The 20,957-nt window shown below is 35.1% G+C and overlaps 5 protein-coding genes across 5 annotated transcripts in view; 3 read left to right on the top strand and 2 right to left on the bottom strand.

Moving 5' to 3' along the window:
- Positions 1-182: 182 nt before the first annotated feature.
- Positions 183-6,975, top strand: LOC104266209 (solute carrier organic anion transporter family member 4A1-like; the record flags this gene model as incomplete). The annotated part of the gene is made up of 10 exons (XM_009861875.3): positions 183-322; positions 588-863; positions 1,254-1,369; positions 2,546-2,636; positions 3,093-3,305; positions 3,438-3,610; positions 3,912-4,252; positions 4,569-4,784; positions 5,262-5,432; positions 5,785-6,975. Coding segments are annotated over 10 exons (1,917 nt in total), but the record flags the coding sequence as incomplete, so codon positions are not given.
- A 169-nt stretch (positions 6,976-7,144) lies between these two features.
- On the top strand, positions 7,145-11,757 carry LOC100180071 (GDP-D-glucose phosphorylase 1-like). The gene is made up of 7 exons (XM_002131766.5): positions 7,145-7,748; positions 8,189-8,353; positions 8,595-8,704; positions 9,047-9,201; positions 9,528-9,643; positions 9,988-10,096; positions 10,316-11,757. The coding sequence occupies exons 1-7, from the start codon at positions 7,569-7,571 to the stop codon at positions 10,573-10,575; spliced, it is 1,095 nt and encodes a 364-aa protein (XP_002131802.1). The 5' UTR covers positions 7,145-7,568; the 3' UTR covers positions 10,576-11,757.
- On the bottom strand, positions 11,620-14,270 carry LOC100182412. The gene is made up of 4 exons (XM_002131646.5): positions 13,851-14,270; positions 13,387-13,589; positions 12,733-12,971; positions 11,620-11,744 (listed from the first exon to the last, which is right to left on the bottom strand). Exons 1-4 carry the CDS (start codon positions 13,921-13,923, stop codon positions 11,696-11,698), a joined length of 564 nt encoding a protein of 187 aa, XP_002131682.2. The 5' UTR covers positions 13,924-14,270; the 3' UTR covers positions 11,620-11,695.
- Positions 14,271-14,495: 225 nt separating this feature from the next.
- Positions 14,496-16,400, top strand: LOC100180872. Its single transcript, XM_002131750.4, has 4 exons — positions 14,496-14,782; positions 15,010-15,153; positions 15,509-15,660; positions 15,982-16,400. Exons 1-4 carry the CDS (start codon positions 14,653-14,655, stop codon positions 16,069-16,071), a joined length of 516 nt encoding a protein of 171 aa, XP_002131786.1. The 5' UTR covers positions 14,496-14,652; the 3' UTR covers positions 16,072-16,400.
- Positions 16,117-20,957, bottom strand: part of LOC104266208 (E3 ubiquitin-protein ligase TRIM39-like) — an 8,560-nt gene continuing 3,719 nt past the window's right edge. Inside the window, exons 5-11 of the mRNA XM_026836847.1 lie at positions 19,239-19,451; positions 18,995-19,017; positions 18,635-18,826; positions 18,078-18,233; positions 17,387-17,501; positions 16,960-17,096; positions 16,117-16,652 (exon numbers count right to left, since the gene is read on the bottom strand). Of these exons, the coding sequence (XP_026692648.1) occupies positions 16,373-16,652; positions 16,960-17,096; positions 17,387-17,501; positions 18,078-18,233; positions 18,635-18,826; positions 18,995-19,017; positions 19,239-19,451 (1,116 nt within the window). The 3' untranslated portion in view covers positions 16,117-16,372. The remainder of the gene's footprint in view (positions 16,653-16,959; positions 17,097-17,386; positions 17,502-18,077; positions 18,234-18,634; positions 18,827-18,994; positions 19,018-19,238; positions 19,452-20,957) is intronic.

The raw sequence follows: 20,957 nt of genomic DNA, 5'->3' as shown, positions 1-20,957 counted from the left end.
ATCAAGCATATTGTAAGTAAAAACCTTGGCAATGGCTATAATTTACCCATAGCGCCTGAGGCCTATAACTCAATCTGGTTTAAGTACAAACAATTTTGTTTATAAAGGAGTAAAATTAAAAAATATGTTGTTAGCCCTTAGTAGCATTAGTTGTACTACAAAAACATTAATTCATTTATTATTTTAACAGAATTCCGCTTCAAATCTTTCAGTGTTGTGCAACACCTCAGGGCGCATTAGTAGTGTTATCATTAGCTGCGTTTTTACAAGGGTTTATTGTCAATGGTCTCATCAATGCTTCTATTACTACCTTAGAGAACAGGTGAACTCTAATTAACATGTCTAGTAAAAAATATACTTTATTGACAATCGGCAAACATCTTGTAAGTCATAGTGTAGCATGTCGGGTTTCTCTTGTTTTGTGTAAAATATACTTTGGTGTTTGGCTAGCATCATGTTAGTTTCATCTGGTACCATGTGTTAAAGCCATACACCAACACATGCCTAAATTACAGATCCACTGCCGTACTCTGTTTCTGCAAAGTGCCACAAAATGCATTTACAATTTTAACCCCCACTATTCTTAGGTTTCACCTTCAAAGTTCAGAAGCAGGACTAATAGCAAGTTGCTACGACATCGCGTCATGTCTGTCACTTCTTGTTGTCACATACTTTGGTGGCAGAGGCCACAAACCACTGTGGCTTGGCTGGGGTATTGTAACATTAGGTGTGGGTTCAATAGTGTTTAGTTTGCCACATTTTCTTGCTCCTGCGCATGAAATCACCAATGCAGATGAGACATGCTCACTGAGTGTTAATGGTTCAACCACCCAGTGTGCAGATGCTACATTAAGAAGTTACAGGTACTTATACTTTTTGCTTTCAGTTTATTTTCACTAGTTGTATGTATAGTGATTACTATGCAAATTAAATGTTGTCTACAAGCTATCATTACACTAGGTAGCTTGTCTAATGGTAACCGCCCAACCATTACTTGAATATCATTCACCAATACATAAGAATAAAATGTTCAATAAAAACAATTTAGGCTTGACTTCTAGTACCAGAACCTCTAAAACTATAAGCCAATTCTGATAACAAAGCAATTCAATTTATTGCAAACTAGGTTTAAAGTGTCTTGTATCTAGGCATCTGAAATGATAAAATATAAGTAATTATTAAGTTTTCTAAACTTCGTTTTGGTTGGTTTCATCTGAAATTAAGTCAATATTTTACTAGTCCATATTCTGTAGGTACGCATTCTATGTAGCTCAGTTGTTGACAGGCATTGGAGCCACTCCTTTATATACGCTTGGTATCACATATTTGGATGAAAACGTGAGACAAGCGTCATCTTCATTGTATCATGGTGGGTTATATGTTGTGTTATATCACTGCCTGTTACTAGATAGATGAGATATCCTTTCACTATCTTGTCCCGCATATTTGGTGAAACCGCATGCAGGAAGTCATCCAAGTAATATTGAACAGTTCAGTAGTCAGCCATAATGTGAATGTTTGATTTAGATTGAAACAACATTGCACTTCAAATGTAAATTTATCTGTTTGTGTTATGACTAATCTGAGTAATCTGCATCCTATTAACATTATATTCTAAATGGTAGATAATGCTGTATGTGCAAAGAGTATAAAATATTAACTTAAAAGTTTATGAAACTGTCTGTGAATACCCCATATCGAGAAAAAGTTAATTTTCTAGTAATAATTAAATAGTTTTGACAAGTAATGGTAATAACCAGACTTAATTGCCACATCAATTACTACTATCGATCAAATTCCCAAAATATACTTTTTCATGGGTAACCATTAATTATTATTATTAATTAAATAAATGAAAACAAAACACATTTTTGCATTAGGAGATGATTTCATCGTGTTTAATGATGATGTCATAATGACAAGCTTCCTGTCATGAAACTCAACACAAACCGTTTTGTTTCGTAAATTATTTTTGCTTATCTTATTCTGTTTTGCGTGGGTGAGGTCCTACAGTTTGGTGGTTAGCAATGGGAACCGAGCTTACCCTAACACCCCGACTGTTACAATTACAAACCATTAATGACAACTGGGTTAAAAGTAATGTCTGTTTAATATCTTGCCCAAGGATGCATGCGCTGTGTATTAGTATCAGGCATTAAACCCAATCTTTAGTTATGATACAAGCACCCATCCACTGAGTTATGGTGCCAAACTGTTTTGTTAATACACATTTTGTTGTATAAGCACAAAGCTCTATTGGCATCTAGATCATGCTGGTATTGGTTTGTTGCAAGGCACTTTTCACTTATGACGTCAGTAAGTCACGGTGACATCTCATGCTTTGACAACGATGTTTCTGTAAAAAGATATCACTAATATTTAAAACTTATGGCCAACACTTGGTATTATAAGATACAGAGATATGCTGTTCAAGTTACAGAAAGGTTTTGAATTCCATAATATCATACTATTTTTTCAAATAATAATAACAACTTATTATAGTATAATATATTAAAACCACTAAAACGGTACGTATTGTTTACAGGTATTTACTATGCACTCTCTATATTTGGTCCAGGAGTTGGCTTTCTAGTAGCTGGCAACATACTGAGTATTTACACCATAATTGGAACAACGTATGTGGTTTGTATGTTTTGTTACTTTATGCTATGGGTTCTTTTGTAAGTAGTTTTTTCAGATTTTTTTTAACAGGTAGTTCTGGTTTTAACAGTAAAATCAGGTATTCTGGCACCTTTTTATTAATTTTTTTAATTGTCAAGTCACATAATACTATACATCCTGATTGTCGCATTTTGTTATCAATGGTAGTCCCTTATACCTCCAAATGCATGAATCTGCATAAGATTAAAGAGAGAAATTTCAAGTTGACAGGAGGTGTATGAAATAAACACCCTTGTTATAACAGCTCTGCTACGCGGCGATAAATATGTTTTATTCAAGTAATTTCCAAATGGAAGCTTAGATGTACTTTTGGTACCAGTTTCTGCCACATATTTATCTGAAAATCCAAAATGGTAGTCTGTGCAATACTTTGTTTAACAACCATTGCTCAAATTTACTTCATTCTGCAGTGTGAACATCCCAGAAACGAGTCCTCAGTTCATCGGAGCATGGTGGCTTCCTTTTCTTTTATTCGGCATTCTTACTATCCTGGTAGGAATCCCCATCCTCCTGTTCCCATGGCAACTACCAGGAACAGAAGAAGTAAGAAAGAACAGAGAGAATGAGATGCATCAGGATAAAGTGGCTTGCGAGGTGCAAGAAAACTGTGAATTTGGGAAAAAGTGAGTTATGTTATGCATCAGTCAGTGCATGTCTTGTTTTTAAATTTTTGGTGCAAAAAGTTTTAGAAACTTTTTCTAGCATTGTTAATAACTAGTAAGAAAATTTGTTACGTTAAATCAATCTAATTTTAGAATAAAGGATTTTCCGAAGTGCCTTCTCGTTATGTTGCGCAATCCCTCGTTCTTATTCATCTCGTTGGCGGGGGCAACGGAAGGAGCGTTAACTGCCGGACTTTCAACATTTGGTCCAAAAGTTGTTGAGTCATTGTTTAAGTTGTCTGCTTCCACAGCTGCTGTTTATATTGGTATTTAATTTATTTGACATTTTTACTTAAGTAGTTTTCACCCCTAGCTTGTTTAACAATAGTGTTTTGCTGTTGATTTCCTTCTCTTTGTTGTTTTATTAATTAGATCTTTAACACTGCAATCAAAGAGGTAAATTAAATTGACTTTATACTTTACCTAAAACATTCTTTAAAACTGTAATACACAGGATTTCACCCATGTTTTAAAAATTGGGAAGACATGTCACTCCAGAGCTCCCTAACATTACACCTCCTTATGCTCAACTTTCTCTTTTGATTTATCATCATGGTAACTCCTCAGGGTTAATCGCGATCATCGGGGGAGCAGGAGGTCAATTCACTGGTGGCATCATCGTGATGAAAGTGAGACTCACTGTGGCAGGGATGTTCAAATTCTGCATAGCTGTCTCATTTTTTTCCATGCTTGCGCTTCTTATTTTGCTGCAATCGTGTCCGAATCCTTTATTTGCTGGTTCCAATGCTCTGTACCCAAGCACGCAATCAATCAATGGAATAATTGCCCCATGTAACACGGAGTGTGGGTGCAACCCTGATTCGTTTAACCCTGTGTGTGGTTCAAATGGTATTACTTTCTATAACCCATGCTATGCAGGTTGCATGGACACACTCTCCAACCAAACGGTGAGGTTCATAACCCTAATTATTTTGCTGTAATTTCTTGAGTAAACCTTGCCCTGTTGTGCCTTGTAGTAGGAACTCTATGTAACATAACTTGTATCTAACTTATATGCCAAGTTATACCATAGTCATCTTTTTGTTTGTGAGGGCTATGGCTAAACTGATATGTGCTTTTAATTAATATTCAATAACTTTTTGTTCGTCATTTACACATAAAGTAATCGAAATTTTCAAAGAAGCTTGACCTGCAAACCGAAATTCCACCACATTTTATCCTTGTTATAATGTGTCTCTTTACATAACAATCCTATTTATCCAGTTCTCCAACTGCTCTTGTATCAATGGCAACACAACATCACAACACACAATACTTGGTTACTGCCCTGGTGAAGCGTGTCCTTCTGGAGGAGTTGTCTTGTTTTTGATCATTCTCTTCCTGGCTCTTTACCTTACCTTCTCTATTGCGATTCCTGCATTGCAAGCAACCATTAGGATTGTTCCTTTCACTCAAAGATCATTTGCTGTTGGTATTCAGGTGGGAGAGTATAATAATAATCTTTTAACGGCTCATCTGGTATGAACTAGTATAAAAATCGTAGTGTATGTCCGACGTTTCGTCTGCCAACCTGCAAGATTTTATTAGGGGATAACAATAGTGGACAAAACTTCGGATATACACTACGTTTTTTTATACCAGATAAGCCGTTAAGAATTTATTTACAATATGCTTGGTAGCAGAAGTAAAAGGGAGAGTTTATTGTCCTAGTCAAAGTAGTATCATATCTTTCTTTGCATGAGTATTCAATGGCAGATGTTAAACGATAAAAAATGGGGAGAAAGTAATTTTTTTACTATACATCCGAAAAATGGATGTAATACGATTACAAAGATTTGATTTAATTCTGAACTGATTTCTGAATTGCTTATTTTAAACTTTCCTTTTACCATTAATATACACAGCTCAGATATCCTTCATTTTTTCTCCAAACATAATTATGTATTTCCCCATCAGTGGTTGTTCCTACGAGCACTGGGCACGATCCCTGGCCCGATTCTATTTGGTTTTGTCCTCGACAAAGCATGCAGTGTGTGGGGAACTTCATGTGGTGTACGGGGATCATGCAGTGTTTACACAAACTCTCTCATATCAAGGAATCTGGTCATATTGGTGATTGTTCTAAAGGTGGATTTTAACTAACTTGTCCTTTTTTATATGGTAGAGGGCTCATGACAAGCATGTCTAAGGGTTTTTGCCAGAATGGTCCTATAAACCGAATGTTATATACGGCTATGGGTTAGATCTTACAGTGAGACATCTCATGGGACTTGGGATTTAAGCCAGACATAACCTGTTGACCTAATACCCTAATTTTATACATTACCTTGTGATCTTTCATTGTTAACAAACTGTCTTTATTTATTGAAACAGTGGTGTACATTCAGTTTTTACATTTATTAAACAATAATTTAACCTAACATGTTATGTTTATTTAATGTGTTATGCTTATTTAATAACTAAATCCTACCTTGTTTAGATTGTCGGTCTCATATTCTACTCAGCTGCCTATCTTACATACAAACCAGTGCTTGGTACACCCACAGAGACTGAAGATGTTAATATGACAACAGCCACAGCTACAGATCAGTCAGTCAAGGAGAAAACACCTGTTCACAATACAGTAGATAATCCATCCTATGTTGAGGACACTCCCTAATTATCTATATTCATATTTTAGCATCGTTATACTGTTATGGCAATTACTTTTTTAAAGAATTGTTAACCCTTCTAACTATTGCAAGGAATATTTAGTTTTTAAAGGCCATGGGCCAACCTTTATGTTTAAAGCACTTTTTAGCCAGAATGTTTTGTTTTTATTATATCAGTAGATTTTAGTTTTATTTCCATTTTATTTTTAGTGCCTTTTAATAATGTAGATTTTATAATTCCTTTTAACGCTTCAGTGGTTTCCAAACTATTTCTAGTTGTTTAAACTTCATTTCTAACAGTTGTCTTGCACAACAGTTGAAATACCATAGTTTATGCTTTGTCTCAAAAATTGTTATTATTTTATGTTCCATAAACCTAAACACGTCCAACAGGCATGTGCATCCATTCACTGATTTAATTATTAAATTTCTAAATCTGGACAGTATTTTAAGCTCTTGCAAGTAACAATTTATAATAACACGTAAACATTGACGTTCATTTAAAGGTATTTTTTTGTAATCCAGTACCACTTGAAATGTGTACCATAGTTTGGGAACTACTGTGTATGTATTATACTGCATTATCACCTATTAGTATTAACTATTAACCAAAGTGTCTTAGATTAATGTTGAATTAATATTTCAATCACTGGCAGTTTTATGTTCTGAATAATTTTTTTATTTATATTGCATTTCTAGCCTTTTTTAAATCCGAATGTTTTGCATTATTACCTATTGAAAACTCTTCTTTTCATTATCACATTCCATCCTCCTGCCCGAACAAAACACCATTTTTAGACCCTTTACTAACTTCTTCCGAATTTAGCAGTTATAACTGCTTTACTTTTTTACAATTTTTAGTAGTTTTTACAATTAAGTTACTCCTATATTGCTAATCATTAACAGTCTATGCCAGTGAATATGACATACTTGTTCAGGTATTTCATAGTATATGCATCAGTGAAGGCCTAATACTTATTATCAGTTACATGCATATAAAGTTTTTTGTATTGAACAAACAATCTTTGTTAAATTTTCATTCTTAAATATTGGAAAATACAAATTTAAAAACCATTAATATATACATAATAGAATTTTGGTTTATTGCATCGTGCATGCATATAGCACAGGGTACATATATGTGTTTGCTAACCCATGTAAAAGTATAGAAGTTAAAACATTTTTAATTCAGAGCAAAATTCAATGCAAATATGTTTATTTAGAGTCTTAAATAATAAGAGTCACGCACCATGTCATGATTTTAATACTGAAAAGGGGTTTTCAAGCTTCGTAAGCGCTTAGAAATCACAATGGGAAAAGCAAGCAGACATATTTCGAAATCTCAATAGTTTTTAACCCGCAACTGCATAGGTTTAAAAACTTTGACGATTGACACCAACCATGTGTGTTTTTTACCTGCAAAGTAACTGTCTTCTACACAAAAGGTGGCATACATATCAAAACACGGCCCACTAAAAAACTACATAAATGATTGGCTACGCTCGCTACAGTCAAAGTGCACTTTATTCACATGACGTGAGACACCACCGGCGAAGCAACGCTTATATAGCAAGAGATTGGTCTGGTCCAATACCCTGAGCCACGAACAAGCATGGAGAAAGGGGCGGGCATGGACGACAGAACGTTTGTTTATGATCAGTACGATTTGAACCATGCATTCGGAGTGTCTACATCAGATATTACCAATGGAGTTACGCTTAATTTCGACGACCTTCTGGTTAAAACTTGGGAAATTGCGCAATCAAATGCGGTTAGCAACTACGAATTAAAGGTACAGTAATTATATATGTGCTGGTTTCTTGCACCTATAGTTCGTTGTTATAAATACAAAATAATTAGTACTTTCTACGTTTTTCTTAATGTTTAATAGGGGCGATTAAAATTGTATCAGACAACCAGCACATAATAGGTATATACAATACGCATTTTTTTTTACTCCAATTTCATAACCCCACACTGCTGTATATCATCATGCAGCAGAGAGTGTTTTACTCTTTTTACATTTGTTTTTTTTATATGCCATATATATGACTGTTTTAAATCATGATATCTTCTGTTCCACTTCATAAAAAAAGTACTTTGCGTGTATTTTTAAGATCTTTTTTTTCAATTTACGTGGCGTTTTTTTTATTTTTTTAGGTTTTGGCGACTGTTTTTTCTGAGCATAACATTTTGTGGTAGTATAATATTAATATATTATTGTTCTGCCAGATAGAATGTCGCAGAGTGCCGGGTCCACTAGGTATAGTTGCACAACTAAATACACAGAGAACGTCAAACAGAAGAAAACCTCAGGTTTTCAATAACGTTTCTTTGCCTTTCAATCCAGATCAATTCAACTTTACCAAAATCAAACAAAATGAACTTCTTTTCAATGTAAGATGTTTTATTTCACTTGAATAGTTGAGTATGTATGCAGTAACTTTCATCTTTAACTTTATATACCTTTTTTGCATTATGCAAACTTTTATATTGCACCAATACTTTTAATATGGGGTTCTCAAAAAAATTGCATTATGATATAGCTCAAGCTTTGAATAGTTTTTTGCAGTAGTGGATATCATTTTATGTATAACAAGCTACACTTTAACTAATATACACCATTTATTACTTGTAGATTTATAAAAAAGATGGACATTCTCGCACCCTTGTTGGCTCGTGTGTTGTTAATGTAAGTCCTTTTGCCAAATGTCATTCCCTTATTGTGCCTGATCCAAACTCATGCAGGTTAGATGTTAATTACTATTTGCTTTCTATTTTTATCTTTAAAACAACAACTGTAGGTATGAATTATGAATAAAAAATTAAGATAATATACAATACATATTTTTGTGATGTTTATGTTAAAAGAATGAATGAATAAACGTTAATTATCCTTGCAAGATGGGGCAATGGCAGTCTTTATAAAATCACAGGTGTTTTATTAATTTATTTCATACACCTCTTTTCCACTAGTTAGTCTGTATGTAAGATAGTGTTTAATAAAACCACCTACGTGATACCAAGTACCCCTTAGAGTCAAACTATCCATCTTGATTTCTAATATATCAAAACAATTCTTTTTTTCAGACCACAAATCATGGCGGTGGATGGAATAAAGTTGGCATTAGAACTCCAGGCGTTAAGTCGAAATAAAACTTTGGTGACTGTGTTTAACAGTATGTGTGGTCAAGCATCTGTCAATCATTTGCATCTACATTGTTACTATATGCCTAAAATTAATGGTGAGTTATGGTCATTAGCGTACTTGAAAAGTCAGGGCACCCGCAAGTTGAAAAGGTACAAAGTGTATGTGTGCTGCAAATAAATTTTTGGTATGCGGGACAACTGCGCAATAGGCTGATCATTGCACTATCAGTGCTTCATCTTTTTGTTTAATAATCTTAATTCACCTGTATTGCTTATGAACTCAGGGAGCCATGGGTAAAGCAGGGTAACCCATTTTTTACTGGTTGTACCATGTTACACCTAGTGCCATAGGCATTGCATGTGTGTTTACCGTTTGTAGTCACATATATATTTGTTTTACTTTTTTTAAATGTTGTTTCAGATGAAAAACAGCACGTTACATTACCAATGCTTCAACAAACTTTTACCAAAACTTTAAAAATTTCCAAAAACTGTGTTTTATGCAAAGAGTTACCTGTTCCTGCATTCATGTTTACAGTGAGTTAATGTTTTTCCATATGTTCTCCTAAGTTCTATGATTGTTAGGAAAAGATTTGACTGCCAACCTGCCAAGGTATATTATGTTGACTTTCATGTGTGAAATTAATTCTGACTTTAAATTTTACAAATGCTATCAATTATCAATAGCATTTGATATGTGTTACAGATGTGCTTTACACCACATGGCTAAAGCTATTAAAGAAGTATTTGTACAGACCAAAAATTATAAGAACCACTGTTCTACACTTTAAATTAAGTTTTTTTTTAACTTATACAAAAAAAGTGTTTTTAAATATATCATCAGCTTATTTCTCATATTTGTTCATATCAATTTTTATTAGATTTCCTCTGCTGATGACATCACATTGACTGCTTATGACCTCACCAAGATCACTGATTACTTTGTAGAAAAAGATATTGCACATAACGTGGTGATTATCAAAAGTAAAGGTGGGAAGATTTTTTCTTTAAAGCCCTTTTACATTTGTCACGGCAGTGGTAAAATTGCCTGCCTATAACCCAAAGGTTATGGGTTTGGGGCTCAATGCTGCTACCATTATGGGCGTTTAAAACGAACACACCAAAAGAACAAAGATTGTTGTTGGCTGGTCACGCAAGGATAAATATAAATCAGTTACTTCCTTGTATTCACTTTTTTCCTAATTCCAGATTCCACAACTTTAGAAGCTGCTTCAGAAGTTACTTTTCCTGTTATTCGTGTTTTTCTGTGGGCAAGAAAAAAGTTGCATGATATAAAAGCAGATATAAAAATGGCAATGGGAGCTTGTGAGTTGGCTGGTCATGTGTTTACTGGGGAAAAGTATCATAGTTTGAGTGAAGATGGTATGTTGAAAGTGTATGATAAAGTCAGATTACAAGATTCCGTCTTCCAACAGATAGTACAGGATGTAGAAGCCAAATTAAACTAAGTAAACTTGAGTTGTTGAGTAAACTTTTTTTCTATCATAGTTTGATAACATAATCTTTATTGGTTAACAATATTGGGGTAATTTATTATTTTGAAGTATTGTTTCTTTATTTCCTTTCAAATAGACTTCCCCGTTCTAATCTAAAGATCTTACCTGTTTAAGAATTGTAAATGTCAAAATGTTATACTGGAAACTTTTGTTTTATCAAAAGTATACTAATAATTACCAAAGACCAATTTGTCGATTTTTTAAAAGGGTAATGTTCATATATTTATTAATTTTGTTTTAGTTGGCCATTTTTTGTGCAACTAATATTTTAAATCAAAATTTTAAACCTCTATGCAACAAAATTTGCCTTGTTTTTCTCACAAAGATAACACAGTAAGGTGGAAGAAGATGGGACACCCTATATATTTTTTCGTCCCATTTGCTAGTAAACAAAGAACGTTTAAAGAATTATAAAACTGTATCCTTATTCCTTGTGCTAAAGTTGTCCCATCTTTCCCACTCTACTATATAACTTATAGTTGCATTTTTACTGTGTTAACCAGCCATATCAACTGTAGGAATTGTTTTAATACCTCGGTGGGTTATAACATGGATGTTCGGAACCACACCTTATATATGAATGAAATAATATATCCAATGGTTATCGATAAACTTCTTTGTAATGAGTATTAATCACCTATCGTAGTTGATCACAGCTTAAAGAAATAACTGTTCAGTAACTTGTTTATTGTGGATGTTAAACACCAACCAACCATACATTAGTTTGATTGACCAATTTAAAACAAATGTAAACGTTTTCATTTTTTTTGTACTGAATACTTACTTCCCCAAACATGACAGCAATGTTCACTGTAACTTTCCCAGTTTATTGTAATTATTTAGGCACTAAATAACACCGTAGTTATGCGTCAGCGTTAAGGTAATTCTTTTCTTTGTTTTAACTATTGAAAATTTCTTCTACAGCTTTTATCAATAGCTTTATGTATCTTTAATTTATCTTATATATTTAAAGAAACGAATTTCTGAATACTTTAATTATCATCGCAACTGCTGTATTTCTTCAAACAGGTTAAATACAAAACAAAACGTTATTATAAACTATTAAGTGCTTTCAATACATCTTGAACTGCCGGTGTGTGAGATGCATTTCGTCCACAAATCTGCAATACAAAACTTGGTTTAACGTAATTGATGAACAGTGATCTGTTGTGTTTAACAGTTCCATGTATACAGTGGGGTGGAGGAAGACAGGACACCTTTTAGCACATAATATCCAAATATCGTTTTAAACAATTAACAACGGTTTATGAGGGTCGTGAGGATGCGGTTTTATATTTTTTTGAATGTTTATTGTTTACTACCTAATCGGACAAAAATATAGGATGAAAGGTGTCTTATCTTCCCCCACCATATTATATAAAAGATTTGACATGCGAGTCGCGCTTTGTATTGCGGGTGATAAGGTTATATAATTACTTTGACGTGAAAGTTGGAACTATAAAATCCGATTATGTAGAGTGTGGCAACTACTGTTAATGTCTTGATAAATTTTAATTCGTTCGAAAAAGCGCATTCAACCCGTACGCAAGGACACCGTTTTGTCAGATAAGCAATTTTACATTACGTTATCGAAGAACTTCTGTTTGAATAAATAATTTGTGATTCATATGTCCTCGCGTGGCTGTACAACGTCAGTAGCTATTTCACGGATGATCTGTTTCATACACCTCGTGACGCTTACGAGTTACCACTTGTGTTTTAATTTGTGGGCGATTAAATATGTGAGTTTTTACCGGCGCCGTGGCATAGTGGTTAGCGCGCTCGCTGCTACCATTGTGGGCGTATGTACCCTTGGGCAAGACACTTAACGGCAATTGCTCCAACCTAGTGGTCACTAATGGGTTGTCCAAATTATCAGCCATAGATAAAAACACCCCAAAAAAATAATCACCCACAAAGTAACATATACATGGTAACTCGTAAGCTGGCACGAGGTGTTAAACCCGTGTTATAACGACTGTCGTTTACCGACCACGCGAGGATAAAGTAACTTACATTGATTAATTTGATTGAGTGAATCAGGTCGAAAGTTTTTTTGTTCGCTATACGCCCATCTAACCTTTTAGGTACTGATATATGCAACTTTACCTTGACATTGCGCTCGTGATAATCGGGTTTCTCTTATCTTGTTCAACCGTCATTACAGGTGATCCCCCTAAACCCGTACCCCACTTTGGATGTTCGATCCTCATCGGACGTCCGCGAGATGGAAGCATTTCCCTCAAAGTTGACCAATCTTCACACCTAGTGGTGCGGAGTGAGGGGTAAATATGCTTCTCTTCCGACCTCCTTGAAGTTTCACGTAGTGAACGTTCTCGGAGGGGCAACTGTTAGTAAAACAAATTATAATCAGTATAAAAAAAACTCGTAATTACATATATAGTAGGATGGGAGAAGATCACCTTTATAGCACATAATATTCAAATATCCAGATCGTATTTTAAACAATTAGAAACGGTGAATGAAAGTCGTGAGAATACAGTATTAGGATTCTTTGTTAACTACAAAATGGGACGAGAAAATAAAAAGAAAAGTGTCCCATCTTCCCCCACCCTACTATAAACATTGTCCAGTGCGGGGAACAGGGATTAGTCCGTCCGTCTACTAGAGGTTATTGGTTAGTTATATGTTGTCTATTTGTAAGCCATACATAAAAAGTTTAATTATCCAAAAATTTACTATTAATAGGCAGTTATTCAAAACCGTTTAGAGTTTATTTCCACAGACATATATATTCCTCACCCATTCTTTTGGAAGGTCGTGTACAGGTCTCGGAGAATCCAATGTTTTATGTCGCGGTACTGGAGCCGAATCTCGCGAGTCTAATGGATCGTATGGCCTTGACACCCAGACCGTTTCAGCTGACGTAACAGGCTGTGGTTTAATGTACTTGTAGTCACCAAACGAACCAAAACACGCGGCTGCCATGCCGTAGATTGCTATTTCTGCGTTTTTTGTAAAAAAAACAATGGTTACCGAGTTCAGTTTTATACATACAAATAGAAAATGTTATATTCCTCTTAAACGTAAAAAACTGCAAAGTATTTGACAACCTATACGTTAAAACAAGTCCTCTTAAACTACGTTTCGCTATCGGCACTAATTTTCACTAGACCATTGCGCTGTTGTAACAACGATGTTTTTGCAAAATCCTTTTTTAATATCATCCATATTTACATCAATATAAGTAACACGAAAATCCATACTCGTGCAGAAACATCTCTTCATTCCTTCCCTGTCTGTTATCATTGACAGCATATCAAGTAACCCACTATACATGAATAGTTCGACCCTTTTGTTTTGGCTGCCACGCGCACAATAATGTAAGTGGATTCTTTTCAATTCTTGACAGTGTTGACCGTTGTGCTTGTAGTCAATATATCAATACAGTGAGTATGGGGCTGCTGGGTGGTAAAGGTAACACTGTCCTGGCGAACAATGAGCAACAATAGAAGTTTTAAAAGGCTTCGAACACAGACTCCTTTAAAGGTCGCTTTATTTAAGCTGCTCTTGAAGTGCGGTGTAAAAATGTAAACATTGTAAGCTAATTCAAATTCAAGCCCACGGCACGTATTTAATCCACCATTCAATCTGTTTTTTGCGCAAACACAGTCGCAAAAATTAAAGCAATTACAATTACAAACTAAATAAAATATCAGACGAATTGATTTTTATGTACTCTATATGCTTTTCGCTCTCGTTTCGAGTTAATTATCTATCGATACTAAAAGGCAATAGGCCTATTCATTTGCATTATATACACGTTTTACACGTGGCTGTATTATAGACTAAAAATAAGTAAAAAATATTTCATGTCCCGGGAAAATATGATGTCTGTGTCTCAACATAAAATGGCGGTCGATTACGTAATCGGTCATTATTATGATGTTATATTCAGCAGGTTTGTGACCCTGGAATTAGTTTTTGAATTTTTTTGTGATGAAATTTTTATGTTTAATAAATAAGTTATTAATTATAAATACAGCAGAAATAACAACGTAAAAGGTAATGAGAGCAAGCGCTACAGATTCACCGTCTCAAAACGTTCCCCGAACGCCACTGCTTCGAGGGAATTCAGTGTTTACAAGACACAATTCCTCGCCTTACTGGAACACACCAGCTCTTAGCGATCATACAGGTTCAAGCGTGTCTAATTATTGTGTATTGAAAAAATTGGGTAGAATGAATAAATGTAACTTTATCCTCGCGTGCCGAAACACAACAGTCGATATAACACGTGTTCATATACAGCACCTCTTGCCAGTTTATGCGATTTACCATGTATGTTACTTTGTGGGTGATTGCGAGTATTAAAGTATAACTTAGTTGTATTTAAATTCAAAAACTGCACTATTTTTGCAACAGAACATCTTCTTGATCAAAATGTGCCTCGTACACCAGTTTCAACGACATTGCTACGTAACCGTCTTACCCCTATCTGTTCCAGAACTCATGAACTGTTAACTCCAGGTCGAACACCAGCTTCGGTCGTACCGAACCTAATTACTCGTATGTATAGTTTTTATTTTGCTTAACTTTAGTATTAGTTACGTGTAAAATAGACGTTTCTATAAAAAGAATTTGTAAAATACTAAACCATTATTATTAGTAGTTTTAAAACGCTTTAAAGTCGTGCACTTTTGGGCGAGACACTTCGCGGACATAATTTGTAACCCAGTGACTCAAATAATGGGTAGTAGCACCCTGGGTGACAGCAAAGAACATAGATATCAGCTATCTGTTTTATATCTATTTACTTTGGGTGACAGGGTAATGAGCCAGTTCTTTACTTACGAGTCCCAGGGCTGGAGTTTAGGTCCCCACCCACATAGAATAAGAAACAGTAACACCCAACAAATTTTAGCTGTTAGAAAAGAAAGTGTCGTAATAAAGGGCAAATATGAAGTTAGCAACACAGCAGTTAGCCAAGAACGTTTCCAACAAGTTCCCGAGGTAGCCAACGTTAATAATAAACAGGATGAATCATTGCATTCCAAGAAGAGTGTGAGAAATAGGGTAAGATATGGCATATAGCTCATTTATTTGATATATAGTCGTTCTCAATCTTTCGTATAAAGTGCTGGGGTCATTTTATACTGGCGGTTTGTAGAAGTGCGTCTCAAACAGGTTTTATCGAAAAGTTATTTTTTAAATTTGACGAGTTCAATGCTTTTTTTAATATTACCGTCATATAAACTTTAACTGTAAAAATATAAGACCAAAAGTATTTAGCATAGTTGTAGCTTAGCGGTGCTGAGGTCCACGAAATTCATTAAGCTAAAAATATATTTTCGTACCCTGTATTTGGTAGAAAGCATATAATCAGTTCAATAACAGGACAGAGAGGATGACAGTGACTTGAATGAGTGTGAAAATACCGTCGAATTTTGTCTCTTCGATACGAAAGATGATACTATTTGGGGATGAGAGTTAAAATAATACGCTTGAAACCGAAAGAAACGGAACGACATCTTCTTTATTATGGTTTATTTGAATGCAAAAAACAAAGTCAGTAAATTTCTTACCAGTTTGGTGTGGGACTGGTAAGATGAAGTAAAAGCAAATCAAAAAATAGAAAACACATTTTGGCATGTTCTTCTGTACTTTTAAAATTTTTCGTTTTTTATTTTAACCTTAATATTTATTATTTTTCTCTTCACAATGCGGCAGTGCTGCACATGTATTACGTCTGTGTACAAATTGAAACTAATTTGAAAAATTGTAAATATTATCTTGTCTTCCAAACCAAGTTTCGTGGAACCGCCAACCCAGTTAATATTTGCAGTTTTCCTTGCCTGAGAGACAACAGGGGCCATACCGGTCGGTTAAAAAACGTTCTAAAGGTGTATATGTGTCGTTTCTCTGACGCCGTACTGGCGTTGTAGAATGATAAAACCCCTCGTTCGTAATCGAGGAAAATACCGATTCTGACGACTTTGGTTGCTCGTGCTGCTACGTGTGTTGGTACAAATATATATTCCTTATGGTGTTTATGTGTTGCTGAAAACCTGAGACAAAGGCATGGTATCAATTGTGACTATTTATATGGGCAAAGTGAAAGTCGATTGAAACGAAATATATATACACGTATTCTTTTACGGTCACTGTTCGCCAAACTGTGTGATATCATTGCGCAGTATATACTTGTAGTGCTAAGAGTTTTTATTAGACAACATAGCTATTTTTAAAAAATGTATTTTACAGCATATGTTGAGTACTCGATTGCTATTTTGTAAATATTTTGACCACATATCAGAAATTTGAAACCATGGCGCTATACAGGACGATATAGATTTATTTACTCTTACAAAATACCTGTCAGGGTAAGTTAGACACAAAGCCCATGAATTGTGTTCGTCAGCCAAAGTTTTCGTCCCCTGCATATGTTTGTAAGCAACTCCCAACCTGTACTCCATGCTTCGGTTAACGGATACTTCCCAATACTGTTTTCCCTGAAAGAAAAACATGTTTGAACTAAATCACGAAATCTGTACAATTTGATAAGGGTAATTGTAAACAGTCTATACAAGTAAGCTATCGCACGGAAAAGTGATATTGTAGCACGGAGCTCTGTATTACACAGGCAGTGAAGTCTCAGGTCTGAAGAAAAACGTAAGATGCTTGCCGTCTACTATATTTATTATATAGGTGGGGACATGTAAGGGCAGACTTCAGAAAATCATCAATTTCGACTTACTAATGCAACTACTTTAAGACTGTTGTACTTTACCGGTTGTGTTACCTGAGTTATGGAAGAATCACCGATCACCGTTGCGAATTGAGCTCGTTTTAATCTACCAGCTGCCACACCATTAGGTAGACTGTGGTAGCCGGGTGGTTTGGATTGATAAGGGTTGCTGGGAATAGTGAAACATATAGTAGGATGGGGGAAGATGGGACACAATTTCATTCTATTTTCTCGTACATTTTGGTAGTAAACAAAGAACATTTAAAGAATTATAAAACCTTGTCCTTGAACTTTCATAGACCATTGTTGTTTGTTTAAAACACGACCAGGATATTTATATATTTTGTGCTAAAGGCGACCCATCTTTCCCCACCCCACTATATATGATTCGTGTTAGGACTAACATTTTGACGTGCGATAATTGCTATACAGTAGGGTGGGGTAAGATGGTCGGTGTTTTGTTTTCGCCTTATTCGGTTGTGAACAAAGGATATTTACAGAATCATACACTTGGATATCTTTGTTTATGGTTAAAACCATAACTAGAAAACATGGGATATGTGTTAACGTCATTCACCATATCCTCCACACTTTTTTTATATACAGCGTAGAAGACAATTACTTCGTTTGAGTTATGCATAAAAACGTTTTAGAATCCCACTACTTATCTCAGTTGGTCACCAATGAAGCAACCCATACTTATTAATGTGTCGCTAAATATACAAATCATACACATTTATCTTACCTGTTAGAAACAGAGTTAAAAGGTTGACTGTTTCTTACAGTCACACCGTTTCGTTCGGAACCGACATATTCAACCGATGTGTAGTTGGAGGAGACGCGCAGAGCCGAGTGAGCGGTGAATGCGTCCAGTTTGAACGAGAATCGATTGCGGTTCCCACTGCGTGAAGTTAACGATGTTACATCAAATTAAAGTTGATTAAACCTAACCATGGTTTTACCAGGGCTGTTATATTATCCAAGAAGTGGGGCCCTGCGAGGCGGTTTTTGTTCTATTTCCTCTTACAATTCGGTAGTAAACAAAGAACATTTGTAGAATTATAAGACCGTATCCTCATGATCCACATGGATCATTGCTCATTGTTTAAAACACGATCAAGATGATTAGATATTATGCGCTAAAGGTGCCCCATCTTCTCCTAACAATATTGTATATTAAAAGCTGGTATACCGCTTGAAATAACAAACCATAGAGTTACAAAGATTTAGTAATAAACGAAGCCTAAAACCATATTGCTCTAAAACAGAGTACTATGCTAAAACTCAACACATTGTTCTCACCGTGGGGTAATCCCCTCCTTAATTACGACAGCAGTTGTATCACCCGTAGTGTCGATATTAACCCCGGATAATCTCACTTTCTCGATCTCGTCTTGCACAGAGTTAAGGTCCAACGTCGGACGAGGGGTTTCCCCGTGTAGAAGAAATTTCCCCCCATTTTCACGCGGTGACGTGGTCGGGTCTTTATAATCTCTATATATAGCAAACACGGTTATTTAAGTTAAGAGCTAATACATTGTATCTCCATGAAGCTCTTATTGCGCATTTTTAATTATCACAAATGTCAAATATAGGATTTATACAGAATGCATGATATATACTATCATATGTATATTATACATATAGGTCAAATTTACTCACACGAGCGACAATCCGTTGTATTCCTGCAAAACAAAAACGTATTGGTAAGAAATATTTCTGTAATGTCATGGTTACCAAACACAACGTTATTAGCTTCAGATATATATTTACTAATTGAACGAACGACTGTAATTCTGACGTTTTATCCCATCTTTTTTGGCATATATTACAAGCCATATGCATTCACGTTTCAACACGTATAAACACTCTATGTAAACACATTATATTCCAAGTGAGCACATACTTGTAACATCTTGACGTCTTCTTGAGTTTTAAGAACAGCATCAATCTGACCCCAAGCCGTTTCCTGCTGGTTCTGTACTCCGTATATAATGTTTATTCTTCTCTGCTTGATCTTCGCAAGCTCGCCCATGACGTCATCTTCTTTCTTCTTCACCCGTTGGATCAGCTGTTCGAACTGAACATGAATTCTTTGCTTCAGCTCTTCGCTACTTGTCTGGGAATATTATTTTGAAAAACACGAGAAATGAAAGTGCCATTAAATTACTATGCGTATCTTCAGTTAGTTTCAATTTACTTTAGTTAAAACTTATATAGTACTGTGCGGGAAGATGGAACAACTTTAGTACATTATATGTCCTCAATCCTGACCGTGTTTTAAACAATTAACAATCGCCCGAGGGAGTGAGTTGTGGATAAACGGTTTTATACTTTTTGAATGTTCTTTGTTTACCACCAAATATGGTCCAGAAAATAGAATAAAAAAGTGTCCCATCCAATCCCACCTTATTATATGTTAGTCTTTATATTTTAAACACGTGTAATTTGATTTCTGTTTATATTAAACGGCCCCTTTTATATATCTTGTTTTCCCTTGTACACTACTGTGCTCCGAACTTGGGTACTCAAGCAACTTGTCGCAAATCTGCAAGCTGTGTAACTTTGCTCACGATTTAGTAACGTTGAAGTTGTTCTAGAGGATCGGGGGTTTAACACTCACGACGTATTTAACGATGATCAAGTGGATCGGGGCTTACGAATGACTGCTTCAAGTTGTTTTCACTATAATACAGCTATCGTATTGAAAATGTGACGTATAGCGTGCTTTCTATAACCTTTAATTGTTCGACAGTGCCTCACACCTATTTTGTTACATACGGGAGGTGTTTAAAGGGTATTAGGCGAACAGTATTATATATATTTTTAACTGGACAATTTAACTTTTGTATGCTGGTAGTGTGGGGGAAGATGGGACACCTTTTTATTCCATTTTCTTATCCTATTTGGTGGAAGACAATGAATATTCAAAGAATTATAAAACTATATTACCTGATTTGTTTACTTAGCTTGGTCTACAACTCTACAGGTAGGCTAATGTAAAAACTTTCGTATACGAAAAAATCGAGTTATCTTGTGTATATAAATATAGTGTGGTCCAGTTACGAGAGTACTTCATTGCGACAAGCTACAGCACTCGTCTTGTTCGACTCTTCACTCGAAAAGTTTTAATGAACGTCTATTGCAAAGCTAAGCGTGGCTAGCGTAGTCCGATTGTTTGTTTACGAGTTTTAGAGAGTGATTTCCACGTCTTAAAAACACCTATTAAAGATTGCGACTGTATAGTAGTTTCAAGATACGATCAATCCCGCAAAGTGGTAAAATTCAGAGTGCAATCTTTTTCTTCTACTACTGTAGGCGATAAGCTTGTATTTGTGCGGTAATTTGAAGTTATAGACCAAACTGTAATCCAATTGTATAAATTTATAGATAATTAAGACCATATATCCAACCTCCGCAGTTTTTCGCTTCGTCCTCATTTGTGAAATGACGTTTTCGATTCTTCGTTTACGTTCGGCAAGATTAACCTGGAAATAATATTGCTTATATTTCATTAAACTTAAAATAATAGGAATAAGGTATAGAATTGAATATGTCCAAATACTTACACCAAGATGTATGGCTATAATACTTCAGCATATTATAATGTAGTTATACTAGGCTC

This window comes from Ciona intestinalis, chromosome 11 (assembly GCF_000224145.3).
Source record: "Ciona intestinalis chromosome 11, KH, whole genome shotgun sequence".
NCBI lineage: Eukaryota > Metazoa > Chordata > Ascidiacea > Phlebobranchia > Cionidae > Ciona > Ciona intestinalis.
Note: the sequence above shows the minus strand (reverse complement) of the source record. Positions and strands in the feature narration are given on the sequence as shown.

What these genes read in the sequence shown, in the direction of transcription:
- LOC100180071 (XM_002131766.5), top strand. Translation starts at nt 7,569, where the DNA reads ATGGAGAAAGGGGCGGGCATGGACGACAGAACGTTTGTTTATGATCAG. An exon ending in AAAATGAACTTCTTTTCAAT is followed by an intron (nt 8,354 to 8,594) that starts GTAAGATGTTTT and finishes TATTACTTGTAG; the next exon opens with ATTTATAAAAAAGATGGACA. An exon ending in TTCCTGCATTCATGTTTACA is followed by an intron (nt 9,644 to 9,987) that starts GTGAGTTAATGT and finishes AATTTTTATTAG; the next exon opens with ATTTCCTCTGCTGATGACAT.
- LOC100182412 (XM_002131646.5), bottom strand. Translation starts at nt 13,923, where the DNA reads ATGTATAGTGGGTTACTTGATATGCTGTCAATGATAACAGACAGGGAA. An exon ending in GAAGAGATGTTTCTGCACGA is followed by an intron (nt 13,590 to 13,850) that starts GTATGGATTTTC and finishes CAAAAAACGCAG; the next exon opens with AAATAGCAATCTACGGCATG. An exon ending in ATCACGAGCGCAATGTCAAG is followed by an intron (nt 11,745 to 12,732) that starts GTAAAGTTGCAT and finishes TTTGTATTGCAG; the next exon opens with ATTTGTGGACGAAATGCATC.
- LOC100180872 (XM_002131750.4), top strand. Translation starts at nt 14,653, where the DNA reads ATGAGAGCAAGCGCTACAGATTCACCGTCTCAAAACGTTCCCCGAACG. An exon ending in AGCTCTTAGCGATCATACAG is followed by an intron (nt 14,783 to 15,009) that starts GTTCAAGCGTGT and finishes TTTTTGCAACAG; the next exon opens with AACATCTTCTTGATCAAAAT. An exon ending in CGTACCGAACCTAATTACTC is followed by an intron (nt 15,154 to 15,508) that starts GTATGTATAGTT and finishes AACAAATTTTAG; the next exon opens with CTGTTAGAAAAGAAAGTGTC.